Below are 17554 nucleotides of genomic sequence, written 5' to 3'. Positions count from 1 at the left end.
CAACAAATACTTGTTAGATGTTGTTACACGTTTGTAAGCCTCTTAGTTCCACATTCTCCCTAATTGTGGGCTTTGGCTGGCTGGCATTCACTCTACACGATGGCTTAATCCCCATGTAAGCTAAATTAATTGCACCCTCCAGAAGAAGTTGACTGTCTTCCCAGTGAAGGACTTGGCACTATGGAGGAGCTACTACTGCCCACAGATGGCAAGGAAACACGATACAACAATAGTACGTATTCTCCAAGAGGAGACTCTGGGGGGAAACCCATGTACGAACGCGTCAAGACATTTTTACATGGGACTTTCGTCGTTGACTTGAAACAGTGGCTGAGGGAGTACCTGAAGCTCAACGGCTTGCTGACACTCTCGGTTTTTGCCGTGTTGGCCGGCTGTCTCCTGGGGTTCATGTTGAGAGGGAGCCATCTCTCTACCCAGGTACGTGGTTCTTTATCACAAAGTCGGACGCATGTGCAAATGCTGCTTGATTAATTGAAGTGCCAGCCTGCCAGGTCCATGTGTCTCCCTTGGCAGTGTGTGCATTTCTGTGTTTGACCATCTCTCACTCTTTTCGGATGAGGCGGATCCGTGAAAGTGTTCCACTTAAAACGCCCGATAGAGCTCCTGTTTGCATTGGAGAACATCAACCGGCAGACGTAATGGACCATTGAGAGAGGCTTCTAGTGCACGACACCCTCAGCAAATGATGGGACTGGAACCTGAAAAGTGGTGTGCGTTAATTGTTATAGCAACAGAGAGCCAGTGCACAGCAAGAAAAGCAGCCCGGGGTAGCATGCATTCATCCCCCTGATTGAATACGTGGTTGTTAGGGAAGGAGTTAATGACCTCTACTCAGCAACGTGTTTCAGTCCCTGAGAGGAAAGTTCTCCGCTGATGCAAATGTAGCACTTTCAACGCATTTTGTGGCAGAATAAATTCTATTCTAGGCCATTGATGGTGAACCGATTACTGGCTTCAGAAAAATAAATGCAAGCATATTGTTGGGGAGCAACAGTAGACACCTAGAGAGTTATAGGCCATCTATGGTGCTCATAAGGTAAAGAAGGATAGGTATCGTATGCCCACATCATCACGCCCTTCCTGTCCCCTTTTACATGAAAACAAAAGGAATGTGATGTTCAGAACAGTAGATAGTTGAGGTCAATCCAAGCTCAGTCCTGTCAGGAGAAGGGGATTATTTGATCTCAGACTGAGACTTGGCTTGCCAAAGCAAACATGGCCTAAAGTGTGCTCGATAATCACAGGTGTGTGAGGTGACGCATGACCCAAAGCTGATGTTTGTAAGTGAGCGGAGGTTTAACCTGAGGAAATTACTGTGGGAGTTACTACCAAGAACTACACTCAACAAAAATATAAACACAACATGTAAAGTGCTGGTCCCATGTGCTGAATAAAGTATCCCAGAAATGTTCTATACGCACAAAAAGCTTATTTCTCTCACAGTTTGTGGACAAATTTGTTTACTGTACATCCCTGTTAGTGAGCATTTTATCCTTTGTCAAGATAATCCATCCACCTGACAGGTGTGGTATATCAAGAAGCTGATTAAACTCCATGATCATTACACACATGCACCTTGTGCTGGGGACAATAAAAGGCCACTAAAATGTGCAGTTTTGTCACACAACACAATGCCACAGATGTCTAAAGTTTTGAGGGAGCGTGCAATTGGTATGCTGACTGCAGGAATGTCCACCAGAGCTGTTGCCAGAGAACGCCATTTTTAAGAATGTCCAACCAGCCTTAAAACCGAAGACCACGTGTAACCACGCCAGCTCAGGACCTCCACATCCAGCTTCTTCACCTGCGGGATTGTCAGAGGGGGGAGGGGCAGTATTTCTGTCTGTAATAAAGCTCTTTTGTAGGGGAAAACAGATTCTGATTGGCTGAGCCTGGCTGTCAAGTGGGTGGGCCTATGCCCCCCCCCTGACTGATTGACTGATTTCCTTGTGCAAACTGCAACTTAGGAAAAACGTTGAAATTGTTGCATGTTGCGTTTATATTTTTGTTCAGTATAGTCATAGATGGCTCTGAGACCCATCAGTGCCATCCAAACATTTTAAACCACGTGATTTATAATTTTTATCAACACAAATGACTGATGTAAAGCAGTGTTGTGATATCTTGTAATAGAAAAGGTAATAGTCCATACCTATGAACTAGATTGAATCAACCAATATTATTCACAGTTATTTCTTTAGGATTTTGAAAACCAAGAACAACCTTTCACCTTTTCACAAGGGGTGAATCTGAAAAGCCTTTTCCTCAATTTCCCTTCTCAAAACATTGAAGGAGATGGAGCATTGGAGGAGAAGGAACCTTCTCTGACCTCCTTTTGGTGGTTTGAGAAGGAATCTAGGAGAGAGGACACGAAGAATCAAGCAAAAGGCTTTTGACATTCACCCAAGTGTGTGCTGATGGGCACTTTTTTTCTAGAAGACAGGAATAATTGAAACAAAAATATCTGTCCAACTATTGTAACGGGTCTCCTGTGGAAAGAGACAAAGTTTTGGAATGTGTTTCAAGGTGGCCTTTTTTTCAACAATCATCCTCCTCGAATGTGTTCAGTCACCAGCTGCCACTGCTTTGGAGTGAGTGCTTCATCCCTACTTACATTAATTAACATGAATGTTTCTTCTGATTTCCCCTTCCAGGCTAAGATTTATTTTTCATTCCCTGGAGAACTTCTCATGAGAGTGCTCAAAATGCTGATCCTCCCCCTCATCACGTCCAGGTAAACATCTTTAATGTCAACTTCTTTCCAGTAATATGGTTGCATATTCAACCAGCAATAGAGTAATAAAAGTATAATTTGATCTTCACTGAGAATTCCTCTATTGTTGCTTGAATATACTTCACACACCACAAAAAAGAGCCAGCCTCAAAAGTTACTTTTGAGAAAAGTGCAGAACCGCACTCAATGATAGTCGCTACCCCCTATAGACAGGTAATGATATCACATCTTCATTCAAGTTGAATGGGGGTAAAACATTACCACTAAACAAGACTTTAGAAACCAGATTTCAGTATATTCCATATGGTCGACATAACATGACAGGTTCCAGTTATATTACAACTGTCAGATAGTATATAGCCTCTGCCAATTCCCCAAAAACCAGATATTCCGGTTTTCAGGGGAAATGGAAACAAGGCGACGCTCCATTTTAACTCCTCCTCCACATTTACTGGATTGGTTGAACAGTGCAGAAGAGAACCTCCCCCCACAGTTTTTAATGTTCTTGTCAATACCAGTATGTAAGGGATCTAGTTTCAGGCATTTATTTTATGCCTGCTATGTTTGGTTAGGTAGTATAGGAAGTAGTGCTGACAACAAACACTTGAAAAGGTGTCCTTCTGCCACTTCAATAGAAATGTTCATTAGATCTCACTTAGATCCACATTCTCCTTAGTTTCCTTTAATCACTCACTAGAATGGAACCATATGTGATTACCAATTTAGGCACCTGAGCAATTATTGGGCCATTTTTATTGCATGTTTTCATTATTTCATCCTAACCAATCCTCTCTCTTTTTTTTTCTCTCTCTACAGTTTAATGTCAGGCCTGTCGTCTATGGAGTCCAAAGCCTGTTGTCGTGTGGGTGTTCTCACTGTGACCTACTACCTGTGGACCACCTTCATTGCGGTGGTGGTGGGTATCCTGCTGGTGATCATCATCAAGCCCGGTGTGGGCACTGAGATGGACAGCAACAGGCTAGGAGGAGGGCCCGTCATGACTTCTGCTGATGCCTTGCTAGATCTCATTAGGTGAGTGACCAAAAACGAAAAACCAGAAGCCAAACTGAAGCGTGATTTCTACTTAAAATATCAAAGGGACGTAGAAGGCACTCATTCGTGGAATGGCCCTTCTACAGTGCATTTGGAAAGTATTCAGACCCCTTCTATTTTTATAAATTTTGTTACATTACAGCCTTATTCTAAAATTGATTAAATAAGAATACAATTCTCATCAATCTACACACCATACCCCATAATGACAAAGCAAAAACAGGTTTTAAGACATTTTTTCCAATTTATAAAATAAAAAAATAGAAATGTATTCAGACCTTTTGCTATGAGACTCGATATTGAGCTCAGTAGCATCCTGTTTCCATTGATCATCCTTGAAATGTTTCTACAACTTGATGGGAGTACACCTGTGTTAATATCAATTGATTGGACATCATTTGGAAAGGCACACACCTATATATAAGGTCCCACTGTTGACAGTGCATGTCAGAGCAAAAATCAAGCCATGAGGTCGAAGGAATTGTCCGTAGAGCTCCGAGACAGGATTGTGTCGAGGCACAGATCTGGTGAAGGGTAACAAAACATTTCTGCAGCATTGAAGGTACCCAAGAACACAGTGGCCTCCATCATTCCTAGATGGGAGAAGTTTGAAACCACCAAGACTCTTCCTAGAGCTGGCCACCCGGCCAAATTGAGCAATCGGGGGAGAAGGGCCTTGGTTAGGGAGGTGACCAAGAACCCGATGGTCACTCTGACAAAGCTCCAGAGTTCCTCTGTGGAGATGGGAGAACCTTCCAGAAGGACAACCACCTCTGCAGCGCTCCACCAACCAGGGATTGGTAGACTAGTCAGGATCGAGGGAAAGATGGACAGAGCAAAGGACAGAGGGATCCTTGATGAAAACCTGCACCAGAGCACACAGGACCTCAGACTGGGGTGAAGGTTCACCTTCTAACAGGACAACGACCCTAAGCACACAGCTAAGACCACACAGGAGTGGCTTCGAGACAAGTCTCTGAATGTCCTTGAGTGGCCCAGCCAGAGCCCAGACTTGAACCTTTGCAGCAAAGCTCTCCTCCAACCTGATCGAGCTTGAGATGATCTGCAGAGAAGAATGGGAGAAACTCCCCAAATACAGGTGCGCCAATGTAAATGTGACATTTTTTATTTGTAATTTTATACATTTGCAAACAGTTCTGAAAACTTGTTTTTGCTTTCTCATTATGGAGTATTGTGTGTAGATTGATGAGGAAAACCAAACTATTTAATCCATTTTAGAATAAGGCTGTAACGTAGTCCTGCATTAGCGGACCAATGTATCCCTATGTAGCGAGGGCAAAAGTCACAGCACCCTCAACCCCAAACATCGTCCCCTTTATGGTAGAGTGGCCAGATGGAAGGCACTCCTCAGTCAGACTTCAGATATTGATTTCCAGAAAGTGCTTTCAGGAGTAAGTTGGATTTGTTACAGCAGTGTGTCTTGGATGAAGGGAGTTGAGACTAGATTTAGAAACTGGCAGTCCTGTGGCATGGCCCCATTCAGTGCTGGCGGCAAATCTAGCACCCACAACCAGACTGCCAGTTTCTACAGTGAGCTCCACTGTATTGGGACAGTGACAATTGTGTTGTTGTTGTTTTGGCTCTGTACTCCAGCATTTGAAGTGATATAATGACTACAAGGTTAAAGAGAAAGACTGTCAGCTTTAATTTCAGCGTATTTTCATCCATATCGGGTAAACCGTTTAGAAACTACATAGTCCATTTTACTGTGCCAAAAGTATTGGGACAAATTCACTTACATGTATATTAGAGTAGTAAAAACTTAAGTATTTGGTCCCATATTCATAGCACGCAATGACTACGTCAAGCTTGTGACTCTGCAAATTTGTTAGATGCATTTGCCGTTTGTTTTGGTTGTGTTTCAGATTATTTTGTGCCCAATAGAAATTAATTGTCAATAATGTATTGTGTCATTTTGGAGTCACTTTTATTGTAAATAATAATTTAATATGTTTCTTAAACACTTCTACATTCATGTGGATGCTACCACGATTACTGATAATCCAGAATGAATCATGAATAATGATGAGTGCAAAAGTTAGAGGGCATAAATGCCGCTCATTTCTATTAGGAACAAAATGATCTGAAACACAATCAAAACGGATAGCAAATGGATCCAAGTTGGTAGAGTCACAAGCTTGATGTAGTCATTGCGTGCTAGGATTATGGGACCAAATACTAAACTTTTGACTAATTTGATACACATATAAGTCAATTTGTCCCAATACATTTGGTACTCTAAAACGAGGGGGGCTATGTACAAAAAGTGCTGTTCACCTGATAATGATGAAAATGTCACCAAAAAAACTGGGAGCTGCGTTATTGGCTTTCACTGTAATACAAGACATGCTGAAGTCCAAGGCTATACCTTAAAGTGAGATCTATTGTTTGGGTGTTAATCAAAATGTTTATTTTCCTCACTAAAATTAAGAACTTCAGTAGACATTCCAGTACAAATACCTACTTCTGGTAATTATTCAATTTTTTTATTTTTTATTAATACAAATAAATACAGTGCCTTGCGAAAGTATTCGGCCCCCTTGAACTTTGCGACCTTTTGCCACATTTCAGGCTTCAAACATAAAGATATAAAACTGTATTTTTTTGTGAAGAATCAACGACAAGTGGGACACAATCATGAAGTGGAACGACATTTATTGGATATTTCAAACTTTTTTAACAAATCAAAAACTGAAAAATTGGGCGTGCAAAATTATTCAGCCCCCTTAAGTTAATACTTTGTAGTGCCACCTTTTGCTGCGATTACAGCTGTAAGTCGCTTGGGGTATGTCTCTATCAGTTTTGCACATCGAGAGACTGACATTTTTTCCCATTCCTCCTTGCAAAACAGCTCGAGCTCAGTGAGGTTGGATGGAGAGCATTTGTGAACAGCAGTTTTCAGTTCTTTCCACAGATTCTCGATTGGATTCAGGTCTGGACTTTGACTTGGCCATTCTAACACCTGGATATGCTTATTTTTTAACCATTCCATTGTAGATTTTGCTTTATGTTTTGGATCATTGTCTTGTTGGAAGACAAATCTCCGTCCCATCCTCAGGTCTTTTGCAGACTCCATCAGGTTTTCTTCCAGAATGGTCCTGTATTTGGCTCCATCCATCTTCCCATCAATTTTAACCATCTTCCCTGTCCCTGCTGAAGAAAAGCAGGCCCAAACCATGATGCTGCCACCACCATGTTTGACAGTGGGGATGGTGTGTTCAGCTGTGTTGCTTTTACGCCAAACATAACGTTTTGCATTGTTGCCAAAAAGTTCAATTTTGGTTTCATCTGACCAGAGCACCTTCTTCCACATGTTTGGTGTGTCTCCCAGTTGGCTTGTGGCAAACTTTAAACGACACTTTTTATGGATATCTTTAAGAAATGGCTTTCTTCTTGCCACTCTTCCATAAAGGCCAGATTTGTGCAATATACGACTGATTGTTGTCCTATGGACAGAGTCTCCCACCTCAGCTGTAGATCTCTGCAGTTCATCCAGAGTGATCATGGGCCTCTTGGCTGCATCTCTGATCAGTCTTCTCCTTGTATGAGCTGAAAGTTTAGAGGGACGGCCATGTCCTGGTAGATTTGCAGTGGTCTGATACTCCTTCCATTTCAATATTATCGCTTGCACAGTGCTCCTTGGGATGTTTAAAGCTTGGGAAATCTTTTTGTATCCAAATCCGGCTTTAAACTTCTTCACAACAGTATATCGGACCTGCCTGGTGTGTTCCTTGTTCTTCATGATGCTCTCTGCGCTTTTGACGGACCTCTGAGACTATCACAGTGCAGGTGCATTTATACGGAGACTTGATTACACACAGGTGGATTGTATTTATCATCATTAGTCATTTAGGTCAACATTGGATCATTCAGAGATCCTCACTGAACTTCTGGAGAGAGTTTGCTGCACTGAAAGTAAAGGGGCTGAATAATTTTGCACACCCAATTTTTCAGTTTTTGATTTGTTAAAAAAGTTTGAAATATCCAATAAATGTCGTTCCACTTCATGATTGTGTCCCACTTGTTGTTGATTCTTCACAAAACAATACAGTTTTATATCTTTATGTTTGAAGCCTGAAATGTGGCAAAAGGTCGCAAAGTTCAAGGGGGGCGAATACTTTCGCAAGGCACTGTAAATATGATAAAGACATGTAACTTGGTCATGTAAATTCAAAGCGTTTTTTTCCCCAGTTAAAAAAAAAAATCTAATTAGGATATATTGACTCCAGTCCTGTTAAGTACAGTACTATAGGCCTGATAGACATGCTTCAACCTATTGTTTTCTATGCTTGGTAGTCCTATGCAGTAGCAACAACTATCTCAGGAGGTTGGGACGTACACACACAATCCAGTTAACTGACAGGGATGATGAACGTTTTTTTAGTTGTCCAAAAGGGATGATTTACAGATGAACCCAGTCATGAACAGCGGGGATACAAAGGATCTTCGTGGAGGATTGCTTCACCGGCACACGTCAGGAGGGCTTCTGGCTCGTGCCTGTCTGAAAGTATTTCCCTCTTTTAAGGGCCCTCGCAGGAGTCGTCTGCCCTCTTCATCCACTTATTAACTCGACCTCTGACACTGCAGAGTAAAGAGAGGAATAGAGGAGAGCCAGAGTAAAAACTGATAACGTAGGGGGCAAATTGCCTCTACTGTGTTCACTGATGTAAAACGAAGACACTTCACAAGTTCTTCATTTCTTTGCAGAGGCATAGTAATTGTTTGGCCCATGCAAATACTTTAAACCTTAAAATACTTCAATTCATAAAATATGTTTTGTATTGTCAAAAAGCTGCACTTTATGCAGACATGCATCAAAAGGTGTGTTCATCACTTCTATACATTCTGTGGAATACACATCAATGATTAGACTGCAGGGGACCACTTTCCTTTGCATGGCTCACAAATGACAAATGGCTCACAAATTACTGTGACAATAGCCTCGCTACTTTTATAGCCTCGCTACTTTTATAGCCTGTCTTTTTACTGTTGTTTAATTCTTTACCTACCTATTGTTCACCTAACACCTTTTTTTGCACTATTGGTTAGAGCCTGTATGTATGCATTTTACTGTAAGGTCTACCACACCTGTTCTATTCGGCGCACGCGACAAATAAACTGATTTGATTTGATTCAAAAGGTTGAAAAAGCATGTTATTCATGATCATACTTATCAAGTTGGAATTATTATGATTCCCTCTTATACGGTAATAATGACACTTGATCTTACAAATACCGATCAGGAATGAATGGCCATGCGTTTTACCCTGACTGTATGCACCAACATATCAACATGCTAAGCTAAATCATAACATCCTCTTTTTACAGGAATATGGTTCCTTCCAATCTTATTGAGGCGACATTTCAACAGGTAACACCAGACCAATGCTAATGTACAGTATGACACATTAGAGAGTGACTTCAGAAAGTATTCACACCCCTTGACTTTTTCCACATTTTGTTGTGCTACAGCCTGAATTTTAAATATATGAAATTAAGATTTTGTGTCACCATACCCCATAATGTCAAAGTGGAATTATGTTTTTAGACATTTTTACAAATTCATTCAAAATGAAAAGTTGAAATGTCTTTAGTCAATAAGTAATTCAATCCCTTTGTTAATAGAGCAATAACAACCGACATGTACATGATTGTGAGAGTCTCACCTTTCCACAGAGTGTGTTAGTGTGTATCCCAAACTGTTCGTACGCTGCACACAGAAGTAGGCAGAAGAGGCTGGACCAACATCAGATGAGTCCCGTGACTCTTGTGGGGGTCGTAGAGCAAAACAGAAAACACCCACCACCGTGTTCGTGAGTTTGTAGGCCAAACAGTTTGGACGCTACAGACTTTAAGTGAGAAAACAGGTTTTAGGGAAGTATCATGGTCTGACAAACACCATAGATGTGGAAGGGTGATATCGGCAGATGCGATGGATTGAGCCCATGTCAGATATTGATAGTTTAAACAGACAGATTTTGATGGCGAATTTTGAATTAGGTTAATTAGGTTTCCGCGGGAACGTGGAAATTGTACGCTAACTGTTAACATGAATTTTGGATGATTACCTCGTCTCTGTACCCCAAACATAAAATGATCTGTAAGGTCCCTCAGTTGAGCAGTGAATTTCAAACACAGATACAACTACAAAGACCAGGGAGGTTTTCCAATGCCTCGCAAAGAAGGGCACCTATAGGTAGATAGGTTAAAATAAAAAGCAGCCATTGAATATCACTTTGAGTATGGTGAAGTTATTAATTACACTTTGGGTGGTGCATCAATAAACCCAGTCACTACAAAGATACAGGTGTTTTTCCTAACTCAGTTGCCGGTAAGGAAGGAAACTTTTAATGGCTGTGATAGGAGAAAACTGAGGATGGGTCAACAACATTGTAGTTACTCCACAATGCTAACCCAAATGACAGTGTGAAAAGAAGGAAGCCTCCACAGAATAACAAATATTCCAAAACATGCATCCTATTTGTAATAAGGCACTAAAGTAAAACTGCAAAAAATGTGGCAAAGAAATTAACTTTATATCCTGAATATAAAGCGTTATGTTTTGGGAAAATCCAACAATACACATCACTGAGTGCCACTCTTCATATTTTCAAGCATGGAGGTGGCTGCATCATGTTATGGATATGCTTGTAATCGGCAAGGACTAGGGAGATTTTTAAGATAAAAAGAAACTGAATAGAGCTAAGCGCAGGCAAAATTCTAGAGGAAAAGCTTTTTCAGTGTGCTTTCCAACAGACACTGATAGACAAATTCACCTTTCAGCAGGACAATAACCTAAAATACAAGGTCAAATATACATAGGAGTTACTTACCAAGACGTCATTGAATGTTCTTGAGTGGCCTAGTTACAGTTTTGACTTAAATCGGCTTGAAAGCCTATGGCAAGACTTGAAAATGGCAGTCTAGCAATGATCAACAACCAACTTGACAGAGCTTGAAGAATTATTTAAAGAATAATTTGCAAATATTGTACAATTTAGGTGTGCAAAGCTCTTAGAGACTTACCTCTCAAAGACTCAAAGCTGTAATCGCTGCAATATGTGATTCTAACATGTATTGACTCAGGGGTGTGAATACTTATGTAAATGAGATATTTCTGTATTTCATTTTCAATAAATTTGCAAACATTTCTAAAAACTGGTTTTCACTTTGTTATGGTGTATTGTGTAGATGGGTGAGATTTTTTATTAATTTAATCCATTTTGAATTCAAGTTGTAACACAAGAAAATGTGCAACACGTCAAGGGGTATGAATACTTTATATAGGCACTGTACCATTGTTTATCTAATAATATGCCAGACATAGAAGACCTTCCATTGGTAGTGATTAACAAGTCAAGACAAATCCCTACAGCTCATGGGTATTGTACTTTAAATCACCTTCCTCATCTGCAATGTTCTTATTGATCCAGTACAAAACAGATCTGGTCCGTATCCTGAAAGTCCCCAGAGTCACAGTACAGCCCAACTTTGTGTACATCATGCCTGACGATAGTGGCCCCACTGGTCGGGCGGTGTTCCTGGAGCTCACTCCACCCCCTGAGATTCACTACAAGACCAGAGCTGGCAGCAGCCAACAGATGAATGTGCTGGGGATTGTCATCTTCTCTGCCACCATGGGTAAAGACAGATTATCTTCCATTTTCTTTTATCTTTTCTTTTTTCTTATTTTCTGTATCAATGCTACAGTTGAAGTCGGAAGCTTACATACACCTTAGCCAACTACATTTAAACTCAGTTTTTCACAATTCCTGACATTTAATCCTAGTAAAAATTCCCTGTCTTAGGTCAGTTAGGATCACCACACACCATTGTTTTTCTGAGATCTTGGCTGATTTCTTTTGATTTCCCCATGAAGCAAAGAGGCACTGAGTTTGAAGGTAGGCCTTGAAAAACAACACCTCCAATTGACTCAACTTATGTCAATTAGCCTATCAGAAGCTTCTAAAGCCATGACATCATTTTCTGGAATTTTACAAGTTGTTTAAAGGCACAGTCAACTTAGTGTATGTGAACTTCTGACCCACTGGAATTGTGGTACAGTGAATTTATAAGTGAAATAATCTGTCTGTAAACAATTGTTGGAAAAATGACTTTGCACAAAGTAGATGTTCTAACCGACTTGCCAAAGCTGTAGTTTGTTAACAAGAAATTAGTGAAGTGGTTGAAAAACTAGTTTTAATGACTCCAACCTAAGTGTATGTAAACGTCCGACTTCAACTGTATATGTATCCATCTCTATCTAAATCATTTTAATTTGGCTTTTTTAGGGCTGTTACTGGGGAAAATAGGCGAGAGAGGAGCACCACTAGTTCACTTGTGTCAGTGTATCAACGAATGTGTCATGAAAATCATCAACACTGCTGTTTGGTAAGTGGGGGACGAGCTTTATCAATAGTTTACATTATCATGGTTCCACTGGCTCAGTGGGTTAGAGAATGGCAACATCAGGTTTGTGGATGTGATGTCCATTCAGTGTGACTTTCTGAGGTTACGACCTGTACACGGGCATGTGGTGAGAATGGGGTCATTGTCTTGTGGTCAAGCTTTGGTGGAGAAGTCAGGCGACGATCTTGCTTCGTTCCACCCAGCAGCGAACTGCACATGCCAAGGATTAGTCAAGCAGGAGTAGCTCATCCTGTGCTCAGGGTCAACAATGACTTATCCCAGGGGCCTCTGACACCACTAGGACAGTGACTGCCCCTTCTCATTGAAGCAACAGCGGTTCAAGGCCGACCGTGGTACTGCAGGCATTGTTTGCAGAAAACAGGATCCCCCATTATAGTGACTAGGTAAAATGACAATCTTTGGGGTCAATCTTTGGTTAAAATCGAATACAACCATGGAACCAATAATTGATCATTTAGTTGCTAATGGCAGCTTGCAGTACCCCAGTCGGCCTTCAACTTGAGCAACTCAACGAGAGGGGAAAAGCACTAAAGCTAGCCTGCAACGTCACTTATTGGACTATTTCAAACTGTGCCGTCACTAGTTACCCCAGCCACAAAGTCTGAATTATGGTTAAACCCTGCCTATTTCTAAAATGTATCTTCTTAAAATCTGATTTGAAACCTAACCTTAACCACAATGTTTAACCCTAACCTTAAATTAGAACTATTAAGCAACAAAATAAATCATGACTTTTATGATATAGCCCGTTTTTACTTTGTGGCTGTGGTAACAGGAGTCAACAATATTATTTCTCCATGAGACGCCATCTTAACCAATTTCATTTGGCTTAAATGCGCTATTGAGTCTTCACATAAGAGTGAATGGTGTCATGTGATCGATGGCTTTGTCCATTTTTATATATATATATATATATAGATATATACAGTTATTAGGCACATTGCATGCAGCTCAGGTTTACCTGAAACTGTCCCGGCCATATTGTACGATGTCACTTACCACAGAGGTTCTGCTGATATAAGACCGACCTCAAAGCCTTGAATGGCTCTTGGCTCTGACATGTTTTTAGCGGCAGGAATAAACTCACGTGAGACAACAGGGCAATTTTTTTTCTTTTTTTTATGAATACAGTTTTGAGATTTGGTCAATACATAGCATGATGTAAATTACAATTTATTTATTTTTATTCTGTTTTACTGGGTGGAAACCGCTCATTAGGAAAAGCACATTTGACCTATAGGTAACTGCCAAAATAATGGAAACACTTGAGTAAATGAGGGATACAAAGTATATTGAAAGCAGGTGCTTCCACACAGGTGTGGTTCCTGAGTTAATTAACCAGTTAACATCCCTTCATGTTTAAGGTGTATAAAAGGTATAAAAATGCTGTTTTGTCCATCATGGCTATGACCCCATAGGATGACAGTGCCCCCATCCCCAGGCCACGAGTGGTCACTGAATGGTTTGATGAGCATTTAAACGATATTAACCATATGCCATGGCCACCTCCATCACCAGCTCTTAACCCAATTGAACCCTTATGGGAGATTCTTTAATAATGCCTGAGATATCCTTTTCCACCACCATCAACAAAACACCAAATTATGAAATTTCTTGTGGAAGAATGGTGTTACATCCGTCCAATAGAATCTATGCTAAGGTGCATTGAAGCTATTCTGGCTCATGGTGGCCCAACGCCCTATTAAGACACTTTATGTTGGGATTTTCTTTATTTTGGCAGTTACATGTAGGTTGTATAGAAAGTCTTTGGAGGTGTTTTTTGAACAACAGTGAAACACAGTTCTTCCTTTCCGGACAGGTATTTTCCATTTGGGATCATATTTCTCATAGCTGGAAAAATGCTGGACATGCAGGACCCATCTACTCTTGGAAAGAAGCTGGGCTGGTACACTATCACTGTTCTGGCTGGGCTTTTTGTCCACGGCCTCATCCTCCTCCCCTTCTTCTACCTCATCCTGACTCGGAAAAACCCTTTCACTTTCATCAGAGGCCTGCTTCAAGCCTTGGTCATAGCACTGGCCACATCCTCAAGGTCTGTCTGTGTCCTATTTTCTCATTAAACAATGATATTTTTCACTGTCCTGGGGGTTGCTGCAGTGTTCAGGCTGCAGTGTGCAACCAACAACCTGGGTTGGGGTCAATTCCTTTCTTAATTCAGTCAGTTCAGCAGGAAGTGAATTGACATTAAACTCATGTTGAATCGGAAATGTACTTTTTTCAATTTGTGAATCGAATTTCAGTTCACCCCCTGATTTGAAATTAAAGTGACCCCCCCCCCCCCCCCCCCCCCCATTCAGCTGAGTCATATAACACCTGATTCATTTGATTCAGGTGTGTTAGTGCGGGGTTGGGACAAAAGCTTGCAAACACTGTGGCCCTCCAGGACCAGGTGTGAAGAACACTGTCCCAGAGGGTTCCTTATAAACATTGTAATGTTTGGTTGATCATCTCCAGTTTCAAACACTTTCTTTGGAACTCTTAAAACTTACTCAAATGCATCTGCATCATGTTGCTATTGATCCACACTATGGTGTTTAGAGGCGAACAGTCAAGCACAGAAATGTATTAAGAGAATAATAGCCTAGATGTACAACAACAACAAAAAAGCATGAAAGCTGATTGCTGTAATTCAGTAGTGTAAACGAAACTATTCCAAATGGAGGAAAACAAGCAATAATATATCCAGAGGATATCAGTTAGAATGGTCCCTTAACTCAACTCTCTCTCTCTCTTAAGTTCTGCCACTCTGCCCATTACTATGAAGTGTTTGCTGGAGAACTGCAATGTGGATCGGCAGATAGCACGCTTCGTGCTGCCGGTAGGCGCCACCATTAACATGGACGGAACAGCTCTTTACGAGGCCGTGGCGGCCATCTTTATCGCCCAGGTCAACGATTATGAGCTGGACTTTAGCCAGCTGGTCACCATTAGGTATGTATGTGGTTTCAAATCACTCCAATTCGCATGTAAACTTTCTCATAAAGCTACCCAGTCCATATACTGGGGGGAACTTTGAGTCCTAACTCAAAAGCAGTAACCGGTCGGTGTAGTCCGCCATGACAGTCTTGGTTTCTGGGTGCCAGGATTATAACCATTTCACAAAAAGTAACATCCTGATATGACCTGTTTCACACAACTACATGGGAATGTCACTGTACAAAGTTAATGTGATGTTATTCATGATGAGATTTGGTCACTGTTTTTGAACTTTTTAAAGGGTATAGCTCATATCATATTAACCATGGCAGGACAATATTGTAATGCACCTTCTTAGCTGAGTAATTGATTGTGTTGGTCTCTGTTCAAAGTATAACAGCTACAGCTGCCAGCATAGGTGCTGCTGGGATCCCCCAGGCCGGCCTCGTCACCATGGTGATTGTGCTGACATCAGTGGGTCTGCCACCTGATGACATCACTCTCATTGTGTCCATCGACTGGGTACTGTAAGTTCACTATGACAACAATTAGTCATATTCAATATCTACATAGTGGAACATATACCATACCACATGTTAATAGTGACTGAAACGACAGAACATTTTATGGTTAAAAAGTGAATTCATTCATATGTCAAAGGAAATCTTAAATTGTTTCTGCATTCAAGAAGCAAACGTTTTTTGGTTGGAGTGAGAGGCTGACTTCTAGAGCTTTTGTATTCCCTGTCCTCTCAGGGACAGATTCCGAACCATGATCAACGTGCTGGGAGACGCCCTGGCAGTAGGAATCATCGGCCACTTATGTCAGAAAGACTTTCCTCGCAGACCTACTGGCAAGGTAGGCAGCTGTCCCTGTCTGCAACCACATCACTAGCTGCAACCACATCATAACAATTGAGTTATAGTCCTAAGCAAACTGTTTTCTTGTGAGGTATCAGAGGCCCTGCACATAATAATGATTGTCTTAAACTGATTAAATGTGTCTGCCAGCCAGGGTTACACATTTAACAATCTGAAATCAATATGTCATGTGAATCTAGACCTCAATGTCTGCACAGTTTGTCACTTATTACAGAGATACTGATCAGTGTGTGTGTGTGTGTGTGTGTTCCTCCCTAGTCACAACCTTCATATGGCACACAGAACTCTCACAACATGCAGAACAGTGTGCCTATGACCGCGCTGCCTCTGCACAAGCAGGACTGCTGCTATGATGTGTTGGGGGCCACAGTCAATGAGAGGCCTACCATCTACTACAACATCTGTCAAGTTTAACTCCTGAAAAGACATTAACCTCAAATGACGGACAACTTTGGTGCACTTTTCCCCTACTCGTGCCATGAAACGGTACTGAAAGAACCTGCTCCTGCTGTCCCCTATCCAGTCTTTTTGTGACAGAACTTTTTGTGACTGAACATTTTCGCTTTGTCGGTGACACTGTAATGGACAAATCAGTGTTTTCCACAAATACCTTTTATTAAAAAAAAATAATAATTAAACAGTGATGAGTTAGGAATCGGCCAAATGTACTACTACGATCTTGTCTATGTGGTATTGACTCTTGCTATTAACTCGAGTCGTCCAACGTGCTGTGGATTCACTGGATGTTTTTTTCTCACTGTTCCTCACCATGGTCTCTATGGTCCATGTGACAGTCATAATAACAGCATGCAGGTATGCATTTTGAACAACTTGTTTGGCTTGATTTTATTTTTTTGCATACAAAGGAAGTAGGTCTACTGTCGGGTCATACTGGACATTCTGGGTCAATGGCAATAAACTAATTTCACTCAACTTCGTCTTCTATTTAATGCGCCTAACATTTATTGGCAGTTTCAACAATCTAAAGGGAAAGTACAGGGGGGGAAATTTGTTTAATTCAAAACACGTCGTCTGATTATCTTTTTTTTTATATGTGACCCTGCTTTCCTTGTATTCAAAAACCTAAATGTAATGTTGCCTTAAATAAAAAATGTCACTTGTCCGCAAGATTAAGTCATTTATCTACACAGACACCAACCATTTTGTTTTCCAATGCACACAGACAAACTACCATACCATTCTTCCCTCAATCATAGCAACATAGTACTCAAGGAATTACGTTGTTTCTTCAGATTCATTTATTGTAGTTATTTGAAAAATTATTTGTTTGTTTTAAGTTGCTTGATTTCTGGTGTATCTATATGTTGTAATCAAATGCAACGTAATGGATGTGAGTTCCTTTCAGTGATTAATCCAGTTAGTTAGGACATGAGGAAGCCATGAGTATGAAGCCCTTGGACGGCATGCACACGCATGTGCCTCCGGTGTTAGTGAGAGATTAAGTCACGGTGAAGAC

The 17554-nt window shown here is 40.9% G+C and overlaps 1 protein-coding gene across 3 annotated transcripts; it reads left to right on the top strand.

Annotated features, from left to right (window-relative positions):
• The first annotated feature begins 181 nt into the window (after positions 1-181).
• Positions 182-17200, top strand: LOC110524108 (excitatory amino acid transporter 5-like). Of its 3 annotated transcripts, none has more exons than XM_021603456.2 (11): positions 182-438; positions 2676-2755; positions 3572-3787; positions 9158-9200; positions 11263-11470; positions 12121-12220; positions 14079-14312; positions 15017-15211; positions 15589-15718; positions 15952-16054; positions 16336-17200. In XM_021603456.2, exons 1-11 carry the CDS (start codon positions 271-273, stop codon positions 16428-16430), a joined length of 1572 nt encoding a protein of 523 aa, XP_021459131.2. In that variant the 5' UTR covers positions 182-270; the 3' UTR covers positions 16431-17200. The 3 variants fall into 3 exon arrangements, with proteins under 3 accessions (XP_021459131.2, XP_021459130.2, XP_021459132.2); XM_021603455.2 differs by having other exon boundaries at positions 15589-15723; XM_021603457.2 differs by lacking the exons at positions 182-438; positions 2676-2755 and adding an exon at positions 3287-3367 and having other exon boundaries at positions 15589-15723.
• Positions 17201-17554: the final 354 nt, after the last annotated feature.

Source organism: Oncorhynchus mykiss, chromosome 5 (genome assembly GCF_013265735.2).
Source record: "Oncorhynchus mykiss isolate Arlee chromosome 5, USDA_OmykA_1.1, whole genome shotgun sequence".
Classification (NCBI taxonomy): domain Eukaryota; kingdom Metazoa; phylum Chordata; class Actinopteri; order Salmoniformes; family Salmonidae; genus Oncorhynchus; species Oncorhynchus mykiss.
Note: the sequence above shows the minus strand (reverse complement) of the source record. Positions and strands in the feature narration are given on the sequence as shown.